The sequence below is a fragment of the Falco peregrinus genome, chromosome 5 (assembly GCF_023634155.1).
Source record: "Falco peregrinus isolate bFalPer1 chromosome 5, bFalPer1.pri, whole genome shotgun sequence".
Taxonomy (NCBI): domain Eukaryota; kingdom Metazoa; phylum Chordata; class Aves; order Falconiformes; family Falconidae; genus Falco; species Falco peregrinus.
The window spans coordinates 63553911-63574734 of NC_073725.1; the positions used below are offsets into that span (position 1 = coordinate 63553911).

The 20824-nt window shown below is 60.9% G+C and overlaps 2 protein-coding genes across 5 annotated transcripts in view; one reads left to right on the top strand and one right to left on the bottom strand.

The window, feature by feature from the left end:
- Positions 1–763: 763 nt before the first annotated feature.
- Positions 764–9636, top strand: NACAD (NAC alpha domain containing). Of its 2 annotated transcripts, XM_055806860.1 has the most exons (10): positions 764–1013; positions 2586–4385; positions 4443–6959; positions 7549–7776; positions 7868–7956; positions 8052–8135; positions 8758–8904; positions 9013–9144; positions 9231–9353; positions 9489–9636. In XM_055806860.1, exons 1-10 carry the CDS (start codon positions 920–922, stop codon positions 9501–9503), a joined length of 5229 nt encoding a protein of 1742 aa, XP_055662835.1. In that variant the 5' UTR covers positions 764–919; the 3' UTR covers positions 9504–9636. The 2 variants fall into 2 exon arrangements, with proteins under 2 accessions (XP_055662835.1, XP_055662834.1); XM_055806859.1 differs by having other exon boundaries at positions 2586–6959.
- A 2314-nt stretch (positions 9637–11950) lies between these two features.
- The window catches only part of CCM2 (CCM2 scaffold protein), a 38865-nt gene continuing 29991 nt past the window's right edge, over positions 11951–20824 (bottom strand). For all 3 annotated transcript variants that reach the window (XM_005229555.4, XM_027787208.2, XM_055805806.1), the window contains exons 3-10: positions 20635–20718; positions 20235–20418; positions 18681–18817; positions 17426–17561; positions 16864–16921; positions 15930–16068; positions 15281–15419; positions 11951–12646 (exon numbers count right to left, since the gene is read on the bottom strand). In XM_005229555.4, coding sequence (XP_005229612.1) covers positions 12366–12646; positions 15281–15419; positions 15930–16068; positions 16864–16921; positions 17426–17561; positions 18681–18817; positions 20235–20418; positions 20635–20718 — 1158 coding nt within the window. In that variant the 3' untranslated portion in view covers positions 11951–12365. The remainder of the gene's footprint in view (positions 12647–15280; positions 15420–15929; positions 16069–16863; positions 16922–17425; positions 17562–18680; positions 18818–20234; positions 20419–20634; positions 20719–20824) is intronic.

The window sequence follows — 20824 nt, forward strand, 5'->3', positions numbered from 1 at the left end:
GCGCCGTGCCCGGCGGCGGGCGCCAGCGCCGTGCCTCAGTTTCCCCCTCCAGCATCCTTTGGGGGGGGGTGGGGGGGTGCAGGCAGTGGGATGAGCCGGGGGGTACCAGCTCCAGCGAGCCGGGGTCTCCCCACCGCCAACCTCAGAACGCGGGGTACCGGGTATCACACACACACACACACACACACACACACACACACACCCGTTGCCAGCAAACCATCCCCATCCTCACCACGGAGACGAGAGAAGGGCCGTTCCCATGGCGACAGCGGAGGTACCCATCCTGCCTCCTCAGCGGTACCCGGGCGATGCCCTGGGGACGCGCAGGGTGGGGGCACCACGGTCCCCCTCCCATATATGTGGCATCACCACCAGCAGCTTCAGGAGGGCTCTGCCCACTGCCCCCCCCAGCAGTCACACCCAGGGTGCCACTGGGTGCTCAGCACCCATTTTTTTTTTTGCTTTTTGGGTTTTTTTTGGGGGGGGGCGGGAATGGATGGAATCCCGGCTCCATCCTCTTTCTTATCAATCCCAGCCCAGCTGGGGAAACTGAGGCCGGGCCCCCCCCCGGCGGAGCTGATGCAAGCAGCGCCGGGGTGGGTGGGCCCGCGGGCCCTCCCCTCCCCTCCCACCGCCGCAGTGCCTGGCACACACCCCGCTTTCTCCCTGCCGAGGGGGGGGGGGGGGGGGATAATAAAAAAAAAAAATCAGAAAAAAAAGGCGGGGGGGGGGAGGGAGGGAAAAAAAAACCCTGAAAAAAAAAACCTGCTGACATCATCTGGGATGACGGGGCTGATCCCGGCGGCCCCCCCGCAGCCCCGCTAATGCTCCGCTCCCGCCGGCGCAGCCGCCCTCGCCCAGCGCCAGCCCCAGCGCCAGCCCCAGCGCGGCGGCAGCGGCCCCGCGGCCCGGCCCCGCCATGCCCGGGGAGGCGGTGAGAGCGCAGCGGCCGCGGGGCGCCGCCGGCAGCGGGAGCGGGAGCGGCGGGAGCGGCCCGCAGGGCGCGGCGGCAGGTGAGGCGGGGCGGGGATGTGGGAATGGAAGACGGAGGGATGCGGCGATGGAGGACGGGGGGTGCGGGACGGGAGGATGCGGCGATGGAGGACGGGGGGTGCGGGACGGGAGGATGTGGGACCGGCCACAGCCAGCGCCCCCGGTACCACCCCGGGAGGTGACTGTGGGGACCCCCCCCCTTCAGCAATGGCCAGCCTTAGGCTGTCCGTCCCCCCCGTCCCGTCCCCCCCCCACACACACACGCACCCACCGGGAGGCCTCAGCAGAAGCAGGGGAGGCAGAGGCTGAGCCCCCCATCCAACCCCATCCCACCCCCCCGGGGAGCACCGGGCGGGGAAACTGAGGCACGGGCGGCGCGGAGCTGCGACCCAAGGTCACCCCGCACGCGCGGCCCCGGGGACAGCGGGGAGGAGGCGGGGGGCTCCTGTTGTCACACACCCCCCCGCGTGCCTCAGTTTCCCCCCAAGGGCTTGGGGGGGATGTGGGGGCTCAGCCCACAAAGGGGCTGGTTTGTGCAAGGGGGGGGGGTGAGGGCTCCCCCGTGCCCGGGGCAGCCGGGGGGGTGCAGGGGCCTTAACCCGCCCCCCCAGCTGCGGGGGGTCTGGCCAGGTAGCGGTGGGGAGGGGCAGGGCTAAGGGGACCCCGGCCCCCTCACCGTAGGGGGGAGCCAACCCCCAGGCGATACTTCGGGGAGACACAGCCTAAGGGACACCGTGGGCAACACATCCCCCAAATTAACCCCTTAAGCGCCCCCAGGAATGAAAAAGCCCGAGGGAGGGGGTACCCTCTCTGCTCACACGTGCCCCGGGGCAGGGGGCTGCCCGCTAAATGCCCAGGTGGGGCCCCGCCCCCTTTCCAGCAGCCCCCGCGGCCCTGCCCCGCCCCCTCACCCCTATATAAAGTCCCCGGGGGGGGCCATAGGCTTCTGCTGGGTTGGGGGCTTCGTCCTGGTTGTTTCTGCCCCATGGATTTGCCCCTGGGGGTCTCAGGTAGTGTGGGGAGAGAGTTGGGGGGTTCTGAGGAGCTTTTTTGGGGGGGGTGGGGGGTGCTGTGTTGCTCACACCTGAGCGGAGGGACTGAGCACCTGCAAACCCGGTGCATGGGTGAGCGTGGGGTGATGCTGTGAGGGGGGGATGTGGGGTCCCCCTGTTGCTTAGGGCTACCTCGGTCTGAGCCCCCTGTAGTGCAGCTATAGCCTTGTGCCCCTAGAGAGGGGCTGAGGGAGGGGGTGGGCTGTTGCGGTCCCCCCCACCCCACCCCCAGAGTCACCTCTTGGTGTCACTGAACCCTGTGGCTGGCCCCTAGTGCTTTGCTTTGGGTGGGGGTAGCCAGTTCTCCCCCTCCCCCCAAGTCATCCCTGGCATCATCAAGCCCTGTAGGTGCTCCTCCTAGGTGCTCTGGGTGGGGGGGCACCCTGTTCTGGCCCCCCCGGGTGGGGGGGGGGGTGCCACCAGTCTGGCTGGGTGCCCCTCCATAGCAGCACCCTGGCTGTCCCCTCCCTATTCCTGTGCTCTCTCTCTGACCCTGGGGGGGGCATGGTACTGAAGGGGGGGTCTCCCCTCTCTCCGCAGCCCCCCTGCCGGCCACGGGCCCCCCAACGATGCCTGCCAAGGAGGAGGCTCGCCCACAGCCCGAGGGGGCCAGCTGCGACCCTGGCCCCCCTGCTGCTGTGCCACCCGACGAGACCTGCTGCCCCCCACTGCCTGCAGACCCCCTGGACACCCGCATTGTCATGGGCGAGGAGACACGCTCCCCCACCGCCCCTGAGCTGCTGGGGGGGCCACCCCCGCCTGCTGTGCCTTGCCCCTTCCCTGCTCCCACCAAAGAGCCCCCCCAGGGCAGACCCCCCACCGCCCTGGACCCTGACCTCTTCTTCACAGCCCCATCCACCCCCATCCGCGTCACGGGGTCCCGGCTGCTGCAGCCCCCCCCCGAGGAGCAGACGGATGGGGAGAGTGAGGGTCTCTGCTCCCCCCCCACCTCTCCCTCCGGCTCCTACATGACGGCCGAGGGGGGCAGCTGGGGCAGCTCTGGCACGGCCAGCACCTCCCCGTCCTGCTCCCCCAACCTGGTGGCAGAGGCCGAAGCCATGGCGGCGGCTGAGGCTGAGGAGGCTGAGGCTGAAGACCTGGTGGTGCTGCCCTGCCTGGAGCATCCCCCCGCCTTCACCCCGCCCTCTCCAGAGGATGATGATGAAGAGGAGGAAGACGGACCCTTTGCCCCGCCGGGGGATGAAGATGATGATGATGGGCAGACGCTGGAGGAGGAAGAGGAGGATGAGGAGTGGGAGCTGTCAGGGAGCGCAGGTCTGATCCCGGCGGCGCTGCTGCCCTTCCGCGGCAGCCTGCTTTTCCAGGCCGAGGCGGTGGAGATCACCCCGCTGCCCGCCGGCACGGCCCCCCTGCCCCTCTCCGGCGAGGAGGAGGATGAGGAGGAAGAGGAGGAGGAAGGTGGCAGCACTTCAGCCTCCTTCCTGCACTCGCTGTCCGAGACCTCCATCACTGAGGGGGTGGATGAGTCCTTCGCCTTCCACGACGACACCTCCGCCTCCTCTGACTCGGCTGCTTACGACGGCGAGGAGGACGAGCGGCTGTACGGCACCGAGCGCCATGCCGTGGGGGCTGAGGGGGGGCCCCCCAGTACCAGCACTGCTCCCCCTGGCGCCGCGGCCTCGGGGGACGGTGGCATCGAGCTCCACCTTCATGCCGGGATGGACCTGGCTGTCCCCCCCTTGCCAGGGGAGTCCCCCTGGCATCGCCGTGCCCAGGAGCCGGTGCCTGCCATGGAGGGTGCCAGTGCTGAGGGGATGGAGCTGGGGATGCTGGAGCAGGATGGTGCTGGGACCCCCCCGGCACACTCCAGAGAAGGCAGCGTGGAGCCAGACGGCGAGACCTTCCTCACATCCTCCTCTTCCTCCTTGGAGCTGGAGGAGGTCTCAGCCCTGGAGCCTGATGTCCTGTGGGAGCCAGATGCTGTCTTGGGGGGCTGTCCCCTGCTGGAGCCCCCCCAGCTCCCCGAGGAGCCGGAGGTGATGCCAGGTGCTGAGGAGGAGCCGGTGCTGAGGGATGATTTCAACGCGGCAGTGCTGGGAGAGGGGCCTGGCATGGAGCCAGCAGTGAGCAGCAGCATCCTGCAGCCCCCCAGCCTCTGCTCCGGGGAGCCCTGGGACCCTCAGACTGACAGCCTGGGGGATGTCACCATGGTGCCAGCCAACGGGGAGCCCCAGGGCGGCCATGGGAGTGATGGTGACAGTGACAGTGAACTTGGCACTGTGAGAGTGGGGAGCACTGAGCTGGCAGCTGCTGATGGCCACGATGAGCTGGACACTGCAGCCACCAACCTGGCACCATCGGTGACGCCCAGCCCACCAGGTGAGCCAGACACCACAGCCGCTGACCTGGCACCATCAGTGACGCCCAGCCCACCAGGTGAGCCAGACACCACAGCCGCTGACCTGGCACCATCAGTGACATCCAGCCCACCAGAGGAGCCAGCCACTGTGACCACCGACCTGGCACCATCAGTGATGTCCACACCGCTGGACGAGCTGGATGCTGTGGCTGCCAACCTGGCACCTTTGATGTCCAGCCCACCAGATGAGCCAGACACCGTGGCCACTGATCTGGCACCATTGGTGGCACCTGGTGTGCCAGATGAGCCAGACACTGTGGCCACTGACTGGGCACCATTGGTGACACCCAGTGTGCCAGATGAGCTGAACACCGTGGCCACTGATCTAGCACTGTTGGTGGCACCTGGTGTGCCAGATGAGCCAGACACTGTGGCCACTGACCTGGCACCATTGGTGACACCCAGTGTGCCAGATGAGGCAGACACCGTGGCCACTGATCTAGCACAGTTGGTGGCATCCAGTGTGCCAGATGAGCCGGACACCGTGGCCACTGACCTGGTACCACCAGTGATGTCCAGCCCACCAGATGAGCCAGACACCGCAGCCACCAACCTGGCACCATTGGTGATGTCCAGCCTGTTGGATGAGCCAGACACTGTGGCCACTGACCTGGTGCCATTGGTGACGTCCAGCCCCCTGCATGAGCCAGACGCCGTGGCCACTGACCTGGTACCACCAGTGATGTCCAGCCCACCAGAGGAGCCAGACACCACAGCCACCAACCTGGCACCATTGGTGACGTCCAGCCTGTTGGATGAGCCAGACACTGTGGCCACTGACCTGGTGCCATTGGTGACGTCCAGCCCCCTGCATGAGCCAGACGCCGTGGCCACTGACCTGGTACCACCAGTGATGTCCAGCCCACCAGAGGAGCCAGACACCACAGCCACCAACCTGGCACCATTGGTGACGTCCAGCCTGTTGGATGAGCCAGACACTGTGGCCACTGACCTGGTGCCATTGGTGACGTCCAGCCCCCTGCATGAGCCAGACGCTGTGGCCGCAGATGTGGAACCATTGATGATGCCCAACTCACCAGATGAGCTGCACACTGCAGCCACTGTCCCTGGCCTGGTGCCATCGGTGACACCCAGCCAGCCAGATGAGCCAGACACTGCAGCCACTGACTTGGTGCTGTCAGTGATGCCCTGCCCACCAGAGGAACCAGATGCTGTGGCCACCAACCTGGTGCCATCAGTGATGCCCAGCCCGCCAGATGCTGCAGCCACCGACCTTTTGCCATTGGTGACACCTAATGAGCTGGACACTACAGCCACTGGCCTGGTGACACCCAGCCCACCAGATGCTGCAGCTGCCGACCTGGTGCCATTGGTGACACCTGATGAGCTGGACGCTGCAGCCACCGACCTGGTGCCATTGGTGACACCTGATGAGCTGGACACTGCAGCTGCTGACCTGGTGCCATCGGTGACACCCAGCCTGCCAGATGGCATCATGGCCCCATCCCCACCTCCACAGGACATGTCCCCCAGTGCTGCCAATGAGGAGCCAGAGGATGGGACCACCTCGGCCAGTGAGTCCCTGGAGCCACCAGTGATGGTGTGTCCTGCAGTGCAGGGGATGACGGTGCACATCCCTGGGGACATGGGTGAAGTCCCGGAGGAGTGGGATGCCACCACCGCCTCCTCAGAGGAGTCCTCCCCGGAGCTGCTGGAGACGTCCCGCTCCCGCACCGACTCCAGCTTCTTCACTGCACCTGAGGACAGCGCGGGGGAGGCGGCTGTGCCCCCCAGACCCCCATCCGAGGAGGATGAGGATGCTGCCAGTCGCTGCCTGGCCCTCTGCCTGACCCCGTCGCCCCCCACCATCCCCCCCTTGGTTTTCACCGCTTCGGAGCGGGAGGTGTACGTGGGGGTCCCCCCGGCCCCCCTTGAACTGCTCCAACCACCCGGTGCCTTTTCGGAGAGCGGGGCGGCCTGGCAGCGCCGGGAGGACCGGCAGCGGGTCACCGCCATGTTACAGGGCTCCTTTGGGGACCTGCCAGCCCCTCGCCTCCTCCCCAGGGCCCCGGAGCCCCCCGAGTTCCCAGCAGAGCCCCTGGAGGGCCCCCCCAGTGATGGGGGGAGGGAGGAGCCCCTGCCCCCCCATGAGCCCCCCACCCCCCAGCCAGGCGATGAGCCCCTGGGCCAGACTGCTGGGGACACTGATGCCAAAGTCCTGGGGGCGGACGCCCCCCCCAGCGAGCCCCCGGCACCCCCCAAGCAGCAGGAGGAAGAGGAGGTGATGGTGGGGGCTGAATCCAGCCCCCAGCCCGCTCTGGGTGCCGGTGAAAGGGGGGATGCTCAGCCAGAGCCCCCCCCAGAGCCAGTCAGGGAAGAAGCCCCCCCAGAGCCCCCCAGCCCACCGTGGGCCCCCTCCCCTCTGCTCCCCGAACTCAGCCAAGTGCCTCCTCCTGCCGCCGCGCCACCGTCACCGTGCCCGGATCTGGCCCGCGGCCCCCAGGACACCTCAGGGCTCCCCGCCGGCGAGGAGCGCCCGTCCATCTTGCCGCCCTCCAGGAAGCACCTCGAGGGTAAGAGACCCCCCCTGACACCTACCCACCCATTGCTGTGGGGCTGGGGTGGGCATCATCCATGGTGGGGTGCTTGGGGGCTCCCTTTGGGGGTCCCAGGGTGGGTGATGGGGTGGTTCTCACACATGTTGGGGTGCTGAGGGTCCCCCTTGGGGGTCCCGGGGGGGAGATGGAGTGAGCAGGCTGAGTTCAACACCATGGAGGGGGTTCTGGGAGGCGGAGGGGCACCACCAGCTTGGCACCCCCCATCCCCCCTTAGCTCCTGCAGCCATCCCTTGCTGCTGTGGGGTGTTGAGCGGGGCTGGGGTGGGCATCCCCCATGGTGGGATGCTGGGGGTCCTCTTTGAGAGTCCCCGGGTGGGTGACAGGGACAAGCAAGCTGGGTTCAACCCCACATAGGGGATTTTGGGGGGCACCAGCAGTTCAGGCCCCCCCCTGCTATGGGGTGTTATGTGGGACCAGGGTGGGATCACTGGGTGCTGGGGGTCCCCTTTGGGGTGTCCCCAGGTGGGCGATGGTATGAGCAGGGTTCAGACACACATAGGGGAATTTGGGGGGGCGGGCACACCACCAACCCAGCCCCCTGCAGCCCCCCAGCCTTCCCCCTGCAAGGAGAAGGAGGCCCGAGGCAGGCAGGTGGGGATGGGCAGCCGGGGGCCCCCCCGGGGGTCCCTGCAGTCGGAGTCGAGCTCCTCGAGTGAGGCGGAGACCCCCTACCCCTGCCCCGAGATCCAGCGCCTGCGGGAAGCTGCCGGCATCGCCCTGCGCCAGGACAAGCAGCCCCCGGCCCCCCACCGCTGCGAGGCCAACCATAAAGGTAAGAAGGGGGGGCCCTAAGGGGTTCCCCCATATTTTGGGGGTGGTTAGAGGGGCAACCAGCTCCATCCCACCCCTCTGCTTGGCCCCAGGGTCATGTAATGAGTCGGAGAGCAACGACGAGTCCATCCCTGAGCTGGAGGAGCCTGAGGGCTCGGAGCCGCCGCCGGCCCAGACCCAGGTGTGTGTGTGTGGGGTCTGAGGGAGCTGGGGGCAGTGGGGACCCCCCACCGAGTGGTGGGTCAGGGGCTGCCCTCACCCACCCATCCCTGGCAGGCACAGCTCACCCACTCACTGGGCACCGGGGAGGAGACCGTCAGCAAGGCGAAGCAGAGCCGGAGTGAGAAGAAGGCTAGGAAGGTGGGACAGGGCCCGAGGGTGGGGCTGGGGGTCCCTGGGGTGCTGGCTGTCCCCCGTGGCACTGGTGTCCCCACCCCAGTCCCCACATGCGATTGGGGTTTCCTCATCCTGGACCTTGGGTGGGTGAGGGGGTCCCCCATGGCACTGGGGTCCCCATCTTGGTCCCTGGGTTGGGCTGGGGACTCCCAGGTGGGGCTGGGGGCCTCTGGGTGAGGGTCCCCCATGGCACTGAGGTCCCCATCTTTGTCCCCAAGAGGGGCTGGGAACCCCTGGGCGGGCTTGGGCATCCCCTGTAGTACTGGGGTCCCACCCCCTGTGTGTGTCTGGGGGTCCCCCATGACACTGGGGTCCCTGTCCCATATCAGGGTTTGAGGGAGTAAGATGGGCTGGGGGGGATTACCCCAGGCAGGGGCAGTTGTGGGGGTGTTGTGGGGCTTCCCCCCACTCTGGGGGGGGCTCCCCATCCTGGGTGGGGGCCCAGCATTGCCCCACATCCCTGCTTTCACCGTTGTCCCAGGGCTCTGGGGTGTTGCTGGGGGGATGGAGCCCCCTCCTTGGCTGCTCTGGGGGGGGGGAGGGGGGGGGGCACAGGGTGACCCCTGTGTGTGTCCCCCCTCCCCAGGCCATGTCCAAGCTGGGGCTGCGGCAGATCCATGGTGTCACCCGCATCACCATCCGCAAGTCCAAGAACATCCTCTTCGTCATCACCAAACCCGATGTCTTCAAGAGCCCCGCATCCGACATCTACATCGTCTTTGGGGAAGCCAAGGTGTGTGTGTGTGGGGGGGGCTAAGGGGTCAGGGGGGTCCCATCCTTGGGGCTGGTGGCCTGTGGGGACAGGTGGGTGACCCTGTGCCCCTCTGCCACCCTGCTGCAGATCGAGGACCTGTCACAGCAAGTGCACAAGGCAGCAGCGGAGAAGTTCAAGGTGCCGATGGAGCACTCGCCCCTCATCACGGAGACGGCCCCAACTCTCACCATCAAGGAGGAGAGCGAGGAGGAGGAGGAGGTGGGTGCTGGGGAGGGGGGCGGAGGGACCCCTCCTGCGTGTCCCAGGGACAGTGGGGGGGTGACGGTGCTGTCCCCTCAATGCAGGTGGATGAGACGGGGCTGGAGGTGAGGGACATTGAGCTGGTGATGGCCCAGGCCAACGTCTCGCGCCCCAAAGCCGTGCGGGCACTTCGGCACAACAACAACGACATTGTCAACGCCATCATGGTGAGTGGCTGGGCTGGGGGGGTGGGGTGGGGAGGGGGGGGTTACAAATGGGAGTGTGTGGTGTCTGCTGCTTGTCCCAGCGTGAACTGGGGGTGCTGCAGGGGTCTGTGACACTGCTCTCCCTCTCTCCTGCAGGAGCTGACCATGTAGCAGCCGGGGGTGTCCCGGTCCCCTGTATAGATGCACAGTTACTCCCCCCTCCAGCCCCCACCATCCTTCCTCCAGCCCCCTGCATCCTCCTCTGAGTCTGTAACGCTCAATAAACGGCCTCATGTATCACTTGGATCGCACGCCGCCTCCCAGCGTGGTGATTTGGGGGGGGAGGGAGCTGGGCCGCCCCGTGGTGCCGGGGGTCTGGTCCCTGGGGGTGCTCGGGGGGCGGTCCTGGGGCACCCTGGATCCCAGTAGCGGGATGGGGTGATGGCTGTGGAGAGGCCAATGCGGTGGGACAGCTCTGGGAGCCCCACGTGGTGGCACCGGATGGGGTGGTAGAGGCCAGGATGCTCTGGAAGGCATCAGAGCTTTGCCCCCCGTTGCTAATTCAGAGGCGCTTAAGGAAGCCAGGCTTTGGCAAGGGCCAAGGGAGGTGAGTGAGGCCTTTAGCAATGAGACAAACCACGGTTGGGTGCAGAATTATATTTACCGGTAACAAATACCCCGTACAGAAGGCAGACACGTACGTACATCCATCCATCCACCACCCCTGCTGGTGCCGGGAACGCTGGCAGCAGAGCCCTGGTGGCAGCCGCTGTCCACTCGCTCTGAGTGCTGCAGCGCAGGGTTATTTCCAGAGTTAAGTCCCATTTCCCACTGAAGTATATGAAAACAACAACAACAAAAAAAACCCCAAACAAACAAAAAACCAAACCACTGCGAGCTGTTACAGCTTGTTTTATAGTTCTCCGTATACAATCGTGTCAAAAATAGGGCTTTTCTTTTAATTCCAAATTTCCTTAAGTCTTTAATGACTTGAGCAGCCACATGTGCAATTTTTTAATCTGTAAATCATAAAAAGGCACTAAAGCTCCCCCAGCTCTGTGCTGGGCTGAAGAAGGAAAAAATCCTGGTCCCTGAGTCCCAGGGACACTGGAGCTGGGGGACAGAGCCGGGACCCTCATCTCCCCCTCCTGCAGCCAAAACGCGTGCCAGGAGGAGGAAACCGCGAGCTGCTCCGTCCAGGTTTGTTCCTAGGGAAGATGCTCTCCTGGATGGATGTGTCCTGGCCAGATCTCTTCCTTCAGTTGCTGGGGGACCCCCTCTGGGACGTCCCCTGCCTCTTTCCTGCTCTGGAATTTATCAGCCTCGAAAAAGGAAGGGAAGGGCTGTCTGTCGGAGGATGTCCAGGCTGTGTCCCAGCCCTGTCCCTGGCACTGGGGTGCCTTGACAGTGTGCCCCCCTTAAAGTCCTGGGGGTCCTTAAAGACCCCCCAGCTGAAATCAGGTGAAATGGGATGGCAGCTGCGGGCTGGATCGTACCGAGGGCCGGCGGCTGCGATCCCGGGAAGGCAGGTAAGAAATAGCTGGAGCAGCAGGGCTGGGGAGGGAGAGGATGGAGGGATGAAGGCTGCTCTCTGCCTGGGCTGGACAGACAGGATGGCGGCGAGGAGACACCAGTAAGGGTAATGGTGAAGTGGGGAGTTGCTGGCAGGGAGTAAGGGGGCTGGAGTGCGGCCCCAGGGGGGTTGCGCAGGGAGAGCCAGGGTTGAAGGCACTGGGGGGCTTTGGGGACAAGGAGCAGAGGAATGCACAGGAGGAGGCCGGACCCCCCCAGACTGCTGAGCCACCGGGGCCAGCCAGCCCCCTCCCTGGTTCCAGCAGCTGGCACCTGCACAAAGGACCTGGCCAAAGCCACTCATGGGTGCCAGAGACATCAGCAGACCCCTGGGTGCTGCCACGGCTGTCCCATCCCTTCTCCAGCCCCACCCTTTGCCTGGCTGTGGCACCAGGATAACTGGGGACCCCCCAGACCCTTCTCTCAGATGCCCCCCTCCCTCTGCAAACAGCATCTCCCTCTGCATGGGAGTGCTCCTCTGGCAGGGGATACAGATTAAAAAAATAAGTGTGTATTTATAACGGTATGTAAAATATATACAACATGTACAGCACAACTTGTGGCCCCCCCATGAAATTTCCGACAGCGGGTCCTGGATCAGCTGTCCTGTCCAGGTGGGGGCCCCCAGGGACAGCATGGTCCCCAGGGAGCCCCAGCAGCCGCCCCATGACATCCCACCAGCACCACGAACCCCAGACCAGGTGCCAGGGAGGACCATGGGGTCTCCCAGACTTTGGGGTGGGGGGTGTGTGGGGCAAGTCCTTGTGCTTGGCAGGAAGGTGACGCCCTGGCAGGCACCAGCAGCTGCCTGCCTGGTGTTGGGGGGCCAAGAACAAGCCCAGTGGTGGGTAACACATGGGCTGTGCACCCCTGTGCCTCCCTGGGCCCCCCCGTTATTCCTGAGCAAAGCCGGGGGGATGGGGTTTGCGGGCCAGGCTGCAGCAGTGTAAGCAAAAAGCTCACTGTGCAGCCGGCGGCCGCCACCACCATCGGCAGTTTCTCCTGCGAGTCTGGAGCCGAAATGCTTCAACAACATCAACAATAGGTTTAAATAATTCACATTGTGGTAAACTTCATTCAAAAACAGGGGGAGGAAGAAGAAGAGGAGGAGGAAGAGAGCAGTTACAACAGGGATACCATGTGCAAAACTGTAAACCAGGCAGAGGGTTGTAGCCGACTTGTCTCCCCGCTGCACTGGCAAAACCAAACCAGAGGCAGCTGCAGGCCAGGCTCCTGCCCTGGGGTCCTCTGCCGCAGCGTGCCAGCCTGGCGAGAGGGCACTGGCTGCCGCCCAACAGCCACTTGGAGCCGTTAACGAGGATGGGAGAGTAATTACATCCTGATCTAGCCCCAAAACCTCTTCCAGAGCGACGGTCACTGCTGCGGGGTCTCTCTGGGAGGGTGCCAGAGTGAGCCCCCCCGGGTGGGGAGCTGCCGGGGCCGTTCTCCCCCAGCTTGCTCTCAGGAGGAATCGCGGTCCATGCTGCACCCCAGGGCCTCGATGTCGTTGCTGATGTGTGAGATCATTCGGTCCCACTCGTCCTCCTCCGAAGGGACGGACTGATCATCAGAGCTGCCGGCAGCGCCGTTGCCATTGGTGGTGGAATTGGAGGTAGTGCTCAGCGTCCGCCTGTACCTCCCGAAACTGTCTGTGATGATGCCCCGGCCATCCTTCACCCCGATGGTCTCCAGGAAGTTCTCGAAGTGTTGGCTGTCCTTCTCAGGAATGAAGGGGCGAAGACCTGGATCAGGGAAGAAAACACGAGAAGGAAACAGTTATCATCATCGTCATGAGTTCTGTACAGCACAGGCACGTAGGGGAGACACCCGGGGACAGATTTCCACATGGATTTGCCCAGCTGTCTGAAATTCCCCAGGGATTCTGAGCCTTCCAGCAGAGGCCAGCTGCAACGCTGTGCCCCAGCTCCCTGAAACAGCCCAGGGTTTGGTGGAGGAGCCTGTTTTGGGGGGCTGGGGCTCCCAGCTCACGGCCACATTTCCCATTTACACCCCTGAGAATGGCAGCTGCTGCCCACTGAGGACAAAATCCTGCTAAAGTGGGATTTTCTGAGCTCAAAAGGCTCATCATCTAATTCCTCACCGAAACATATTGCCCAGCTTTACTGAGCTTATTGCTCTAACAGCACCAGCCCTGATGCAGGCCCCCGAAGGAGCACAGCCAGGGCGGCCAGCTGCAGGAGCATCTCTCCTGTCTCCCTCTGTGCATCCCACCATGGGCCAGCATCGCTGGTGGGGTGGCTGTCACCTGCTGCGAAGCAGAGAGGGTCATTGTGACACAGGTTAGACATGCTGCTTGTTTTATTGTTAAATTACCCTTTGAGGATTTTAAGTAACAAACTCATTTCTCTTTCTAATTAGAGGTGTTTCTATATTTTTATATATATATATAAAAATATATTTATATATATATAAAAAGCTAAGGCTATTTAAATGTCTTTTCCTCCAGATGGGCCTGATTGTGCTCCAGCTGCAACCACAGAGCTGCTGCCAGGCTGAGCATCATTCTTTTCCCTCCTCTGGCCACGGTGTATGTCCTTACTGGCCAAAACTGAGGTGCCCCCCTACTCCCTCTAGTCTGTTCCAGATTTAAGACTACAGTCACTACCCAAACTGCTTGGAAGAAAACCTGGGGTATTCAGAAACTTAAAAAAAAAAAAAAAACTTTTACAGGTTTCTAGCACAGTCTGGGCAGAAGATCTGCTTCTCCTTACTTCTCAATCTCGCACGGATTGTGGGGTGCCCGAGGAGAGCACGGCACCAGTGCGATGGCTCAGGCTGGGAAAAGCAAGTCGGCTCTGCTCTTCAATGGCAATATAAAGTCAGCCTCCCAGCACAGCTACCTTGCTGTCATGCCAGCTTCAGCAGCGGTGATGTTAAAAGCAAGCTGGTTGCGTGCGCACCACAGAAAGAAAATGCCTTTGTGCTGGCGGAGGCGCCCAGCTGCGCTGCGAGATTCCCAGAACAAAGGAAAGAGAAGGGGGCTGGGGGAGCCCTGCCTGCCTGCGGCCAGAGCACAGGCACCCACTCCGGCCCACATGTGCCTGCCCCAACTCCACAGGCTCTTGTTACTGATTCTCCTTCAGCTTATAAATGCCAAAATCAAAGCAGAGAGTCTGAGCAGGAGTGACGTGAAGAGCCTCTGACACTCCCAGCCCCCTTTTACTGAAGGGGAACAGAAGAGTGCTGCTCCCCTGGCAGGGCATGCGCCCTCCCTCCAGGACTGTGAAGCTCCAGGGAACGCAGGTGCCCAGGTGAACGGCACCTCTGAGGCCAGAATCACCTGGTGTCAGGTGCTGCACCTGGGCAAGGGCCAGGACAGTTGCTCCCAGCAGGCACAGAAAAGCCTGGTGTCTGGGCTGGAGAGGGCACCAGGCTCCCTGTGCAGTCAGGAGGGAGAGCAGCCCTGAGGAGAGGGACTGGGGGTGCTGGTGGGTGAGAAGCTGGACGTGACCCGGCCACGTGCGCTCGCAGCCCAGAAAGCCCCCCGTGCCCTGGGCTGCATCCCCAGCAGCGTGGCCGGCGGGGCGAGGGAGGGGGCTCTGCCCCTCTGCCCCGCTCTGCTGAGACCCCCCTGCAGCGCCACCTCCAGCTCCGGGGCCCCCAGCATAAGGAGGGCACGGACCTGTTGGAGCGGGGCCAGAGGAGGCCACGGAGATGGCCAGAGGGCTGGAGCCCCTCTGCTGTGCAGCCGGGCTGGGAGCGCTGGGGCTGTTCAGCCCGGAGAAGGGAAGGCTCCTGGAGACCCTGGAGCACCTTCCAGCACCCAAAGGGGCCGGCGAGGAAGCTGGGGAGGGGCTTTTCCCAAGGGCCTGCAGCGCCAGGACAAGGGGGAACGGCTTTGCGCTGAGAGAGGGCAGATGGAGATCAGAGCTGAGGGAGAAATCCTTCCCTGTGAGGGCGGCGAGGCGCCGGCACGGGCTGCCCAGAGCAGCTGTGGGTGCCCCAGCCCTGGCAGTGCCCAAGGCCAGGCTGGACGGGGCTGGGAGCCACCGGGGCTGGGGGAAGGGGGCCCTGCGCGTGGCAGGGGTGGGACTGGGGGGTCTTCAAGGTCCCCAGCCCAAACCATTTTGGGATTCTGTAATGTTGAAGCGTACTCAAACCTCTGAGACCAGCGGCTGAGCTACATGGACCCAGGTGTCCTCAGGAAAGAGGCATCGCCAAGGAGAGGTGGGTTGAGCTGTTGCTCCTTGCTTGGTGACACCCCAAAGAATCATTATGCCATCCACACCCAGCCTTTCACCCCCCTCACATCCCGCCAGACTGCCCATGGTGCATCAGCTATGGGCACCAGGCATGGGCCAGGGCTCTCCCTTTGGTCGGTCACACATGACTAATCCCTGGCAGCTGCTACTCACCCAAGAGCAGGAACTTTCTGCTGTCCCCGTAGAGCTGCTTCAAGTTGATGCAGAATTCATGGATCGAAGCCCCATTGCGATACTCGTGCAGGAGCATTGCGAACTGCTGGATCTCTTGGGAAGAGAGTTTTGTTCGGAGCTACGGAAGAGAAGCACACCGCAAACACTGCTGATTTTTAAGGAGGAAGAGATGATGGGAAGCCCTGGGAATGTTGGTGATTAGATTTATTACTGTTTGGTAAGAGCTGCAGTAATGAACCAGCTCATCCTGATGGAAAAGCAGGACAGGCTGGTGCAACCCACTGCTGAGCTGGCAGCTTTCAAATGGGGACAAGCTGCGAGCGTACGCAGGGGCTGTGAGTCACGACGTGACGGACCTGGCATGCCGTGGATGGCGTGACATGCCTTTACATGGTGAGAGGGGACAAGGGGGTGGGGATGCTCCTGCAGGAGAAGGAAGTGAGGCCATATTCAGGTCCCACAAGGCCTCCAAGCACAACTTGTATGAAAAGGAGGAGAACGAGGTGTTCCTACACAGCATAGGCACATGTTCCACACGCCAAGGCAATGAACCCAAATCCCAGGAGTGCCAACACCCTAAAGGGAAGAAAATCCCTCCACCCTGTCCTGAGACCCAAGGACACCCTACCGTCATCATATAGTCCTGGAGCAGCTCTGTCGCCGTGGTGCTCAGCTCGCTCTCACTCACTGTCTTAATGTGTGGAGACTGTTGCGTGGAGAAGGAAGAGGGGGAGTTGTCACCTGCATCCAAGGTTTCTGGAAAGGAACTGAAACACAAACAGATGGTGAGTCCTCCAGAGCTCCTTGGGTACCTTCTGCCTTGCTGTCACTGGTGGCTGCGGCATGGGAGAGCCAGAACAGCAGAGGCACGTGGAGAAGCGCTCTCTCTGCGATAAGGCTGGCAGCCTTCGGCTCGCAAGGGCATCTGAAGGCTCCCACACAGCCAGAGGACTTTAACTATATTGGTTTGGTGACCTGCTGAAAACTAAGCCCTGTGTGGGCAAATATCCCCTCTAACTGCTTTCTTATCTTGGAACAGTGCGCGGAGAAGTCTCAAAACACCTCATTTTGGCATTAAATGTGAAATTTTCAAACAGCATCAGTCAATTTTAAACAACTGGTTTGTGTGTCAGGTTTTCAGCCCACAAACGCTATCAATGTTTTCAGCAGTCACCGACTCAGGAGGCAAAAAGTTTCCAAAATAAAGGGTTTTGGGGGAACCATTTCTTGCAATTCCAGCTGGACTTCATCAAGACAAAGCAGCCGGACGAGCATCGTGGCCCTGCTTTGCTGACGCAGGGGACTGTGCATACATGGTATACACGACCTTCTCTGGAAACCTGCGGTGGCAGAACAATCCAGCCACGGACGCTGCGGAGGCAGGGACCATGGCACTGCATGCGGACAGTAAAAACACCACCCAACGTTTCAGCCAGACTGAGCAGAAGCTTTTCAATGTGCAGACTGCAGCAGTTCCTGCTCTAGGGGCTTTAAACCTGGCAGTGAGGCTGCACTAATACGCCCAAGCGCCCCGTGAGTTCAGTGTACCGCATTTAACTTACAAAGTGCTTGCTTCCGTTTCATAAGGTTCCTTAACATCCACTTTTGTAGAAGAGTCATCTGCAAGGAAAACATTCGAGACATGGAGTTTGAGAGGCAGAAACTGGGTGCTCTTCCCAGCCCATGACCTACGTGCACAGATGTCTGACTCAGCTTTCACAGCTGGAAGGTGGGAGGCAGTGGGGACGGGGCTGAGCGGTGCTGTGTCAGGACCGGATACAGACTCAGCAGAGATGCAGAACCGCAAAGGGCCTGTTTTATTAAGTGCCTGCGTCCAACAGGAATAGAGAGGCAAAGGGTATGGGGAAAAAGGATTGATGGCTGATGTCCCATGGCCCAGCTGGGGAGACATCTGCAGGCAGGAGATAGCCCTCGTGCCCATCCAACTCACAATTAAAGCAGAGGAGGGTGGGTTTTTTTTTAAATACTTCACACAAGGCTGGGCCAGGCTGGCTCTGACCTCAGAGCGTGGCAGAAGAGAGGTGATGGATACCAGTGAAGATGGGGAGAGACCCTCACGAGGGCCCGGTAAGAAACAAGCAAAGCGGGAGAGCACAGACTCACCACTGTGTAAGGACATGTGCCGCGTCGGTGTGGATGCCCCATCAAATATTGCTCTGTCCAAGAAGTCTATCGTGGACTCAGTGTAAACTATCTGGAAGACTTGGCTGAGAAGTGAGCACAGCTCCTCGGCAGTCACCTGGGGAGGGAGCAAAGAAGGGCTGGTGCAAGGCAGAAGAAACCACAGCGGCCCTTCTCTTCGGCTCCCTATGGTGGGCGCACCACGTGGGACAGCAGCGTGCTGTATTTGTGAGGGGGTGGTCCTCCCAGTGAGGACAGGGAACTCACTCATCCAAGATCCCAGACACTGCTTGACCCACAGGGTCTCCAGGGCTGGAGGTGACAAACCTCAAATCTCATTAGCTACCTCCCATGGGATTTTTCCTTGGTGTTACAGCAAACAAACTCCTGAGATATATCCCCCCTCATCACCCTCCCATACTGCCAGAGGAGCGTTCCAGCCCTCTTCAACTGGCTAGACCCAAGCAATGGGAGATTGGATGCTCCATCAACTCGCAGCTATTAATTAGCACACGGATTTCATACCGGTGCTCTGTCCTACTCCTCAGTTCAGTTCCCTGAGCTTTTCACTACATAACCTACATCCCAAATACGTGCAGGTACTCAAGACGGTGTTAGAGCCAAAACCAAGGTGAGCAAAACTCCACCCTGAAGGAAAAGGGTTCCTGCTGTAGAAGCGGGAACACGCAGACCGAGATCAGAATCTCTGGATGCAGACACCGGATGAAACAAATTTCCAGGTCAGCATCAGGAAATGCCCTGGTTAGTAAAATCCTGTTGTGAGACAGATTCACTTGTCTTCACAGATTTTCTGCTGCTGGAGAAAGCTCTGGGCAGCAGGCACCACCACCAAGGGACAACCATCTTCTGATACCCTCTCGTGTCCGAATCAGGTCCCGGAGCTGGGGCAGGGACCAGCTTTCCTCCTCCAGGTAAGCATCCTGTGCTCCAGCAAAGCCCAATCCACACCCTGCAGTCTTAAAACCAGGCCTATGTGTGTCACACAATGTATGGCCAGGTAAGTACCTGGTCACATAACAGAGGGGACACTTGAGGGGTGTAGGATGAGGCCACCCTGGGGCTTGTGGCTCTCAATCACCCAAGAAGTTGTGGCAACCCTGGTCTAAGAGTCAGAAAACCTCCCGGTAATCTCAGTCCCAAGTTTTTGGATTGGAGGGTGACTCTGGAGGCAATCCCGATGTGGGATGGAGTTTTAATCAACTGTTTTGAGTCTTACTTTGTTCTCCGTAGCCAGGACCACCAAGCAACAAGCTTCGACAGGAACCACTCCGCTCTCAGACAGTGAGCTTGAAGTAAGCGCTTTGGAGCTCTCCGCACAGAGACTCTGGCTTGGGGAGATCCCAGGGTCCTGAGCTGAGAAAGAGGAGAAGTCATGATGGAAAGGCTGAGGCAGGGAGAGAACAGCAAGGAGTCTTTGCACGGCAAGCTGTCCTCTGAGCAGGCGGCTTGTGGGGAGAGCAGAGGATCCCACAGCCAGGAGAAAATGCCCTGGAGGAGGGAACTCTCAGAAGCCCAGGAACTCTACCTGAACGCTGCCCAGGGCCAAAGTCTCTGAATGGAAAGCCTGTAATTTAGAGCTGGTTTCTGACAACTCTGTAAATCACTGGCTTCATTTCCATGGCTTAGTCAGTCTCAGAAATCCATCAGCAGAATTACAGTCTTCTAAGTCACTTACTCATTTATTCTATAGACTGTCCTTTGTTGTCACGGGGTTTATAATCTGGTAAATCTCTGTCATTACATCTTCTAAGTAGCTCAGTGTTCCCCAAACACTCCAGCCCAAAACCACGCAGGTTTGACACATGGCAGAGCTGCTGGGGACAGACTCGAGGCCCTCTCCAGGTATTATAAGAAGTGAGGTGTGTCAGAAGCGGTAGGTATCACCCTGGTTATTCAACATGGGCACTTAGACATCGAACTTCATGGCAAAATCCTCCCAGCAACCTGTACAAGGGCTGCAAAGAGCAGGGCAGGTCCAACACACATGGGGACCAGGCTGGAGGAGCTGCCTCTAGCTGCTCTCCTTGCTTTTCCTCTTTGCTGACATCCACAGAGGACCCCACAGACTGGAGCAGGATGGGCAATGCAGAATAAAACTGTTACACTTTCCTGCGAGTCAGTAAATGATAGCTCTCAGCTGGGGGTTGGCAGTTGCCAGAGGACAGGCTGCGGGGGGAATTTCTAAGCTGCGCATGAACTTGCACTTCATCTCCAGACTCAACCCAGCCCAGCTCCAGAATCCTTCACCTCTCCCAGTGTGCTCACTCTTCTGCGAGTCACAGCACCCTCAGAAGACACATATATCCCCAGTCCTTCCTCCACCCCCGCCAGAAAAGGATGGATTAAAATAACATGAGGCAGGAGACAAGATATGAGGGAGAAATCCTTCCCTGTGAGGGCGGCGAGGCGCCGGCACGGGCTGCCCAGAGCAGCTGTGGGTGCCCCAGCCCTGGCAGTGCCCAAGGCCAGGCTGGACGGGGCTGGGAGCCACCGGGGCTGGGGGAAGGGGGCCCTGCGCGTGGCAGGGGGGCTGTAATTAGATAATCTTTAACGTCCCTTCCAACCTAAACCGTTCTAGGATTCCATGAAGGACACCAATAGTTTTGGTCTGTGCTCACCCAGCGTTGCCTGTGTCCTGTTTCTGGTCAGGCCAGCTGCCGTCCCACACATGGGCAATACCGGCTGCTGTGGGCTTCTGCCCCACAACCCCAAAACACACGGCAAACCCCAACCACAAGGCTACAGCCTGCCCGTGCCGGCCACAACCTACCTGTTTTCAGCACAACCAAATGAGAGGAGTCATCTCGGATGTAGGAAACAGATGCGATGTCATGGATGGGGACCCTGAGGATGAGATCTTCTCCATCCCTCCACACCAGCTTGATGTTGTAGGCAGAGAGACTGATGACAGCATCATGTTCTTGGGTCAGCTGCCCTGGGAGCTGGTGTGCTCTCTAAAATAAACATATTTACACTGATTTAATGAATTATTTTCCCTTTCATAACCGTCTGGTAACGGGCTTCCCTCCCACATTTGTAACACCAGGATGGAGGGCACCAGTTAGACCAGGAACAAGCTCCGAGGAAGCTCTATAAACATCTTTTTTTCCCATGCTGGATGTTAGAGAAAGAGTACGCAGAGCAGGTCATTCAACACGCTGAGCACTCACCTTTGCATTATCGATCAAATGTAGGATTTCCGTGCGGCTCGAGGGATTCAGGTACCCCGGGATGGATGTGAGTTGACCTAAATACTGGAAAAGAAGAACCAAACCGTTAACAGCATGTGCACGCTAAGCACGCCCCTGAACACACCAGCTACTGCAAGAAAGATGCCATCAGCGCAGAGCAAAGGCATGG

What these genes read in the sequence shown, in the direction of transcription:
- NACAD (XM_055806859.1), top strand. Translation starts at nt 920, where the DNA reads ATGCCCGGGGAGGCGGTGAGAGCGCAGCGGCCGCGGGGCGCCGCCGGC. An exon ending in CGCCGCCGGCCCAGACCCAG is followed by an intron (nt 7,957 to 8,051) that starts GTGTGTGTGTGT and finishes CATCCCTGGCAG; the next exon opens with GCACAGCTCACCCACTCACT. An exon ending in GTGAGAAGAAGGCTAGGAAG is followed by an intron (nt 8,136 to 8,757) that starts GTGGGACAGGGC and finishes CCCCCTCCCCAG; the next exon opens with GCCATGTCCAAGCTGGGGCT.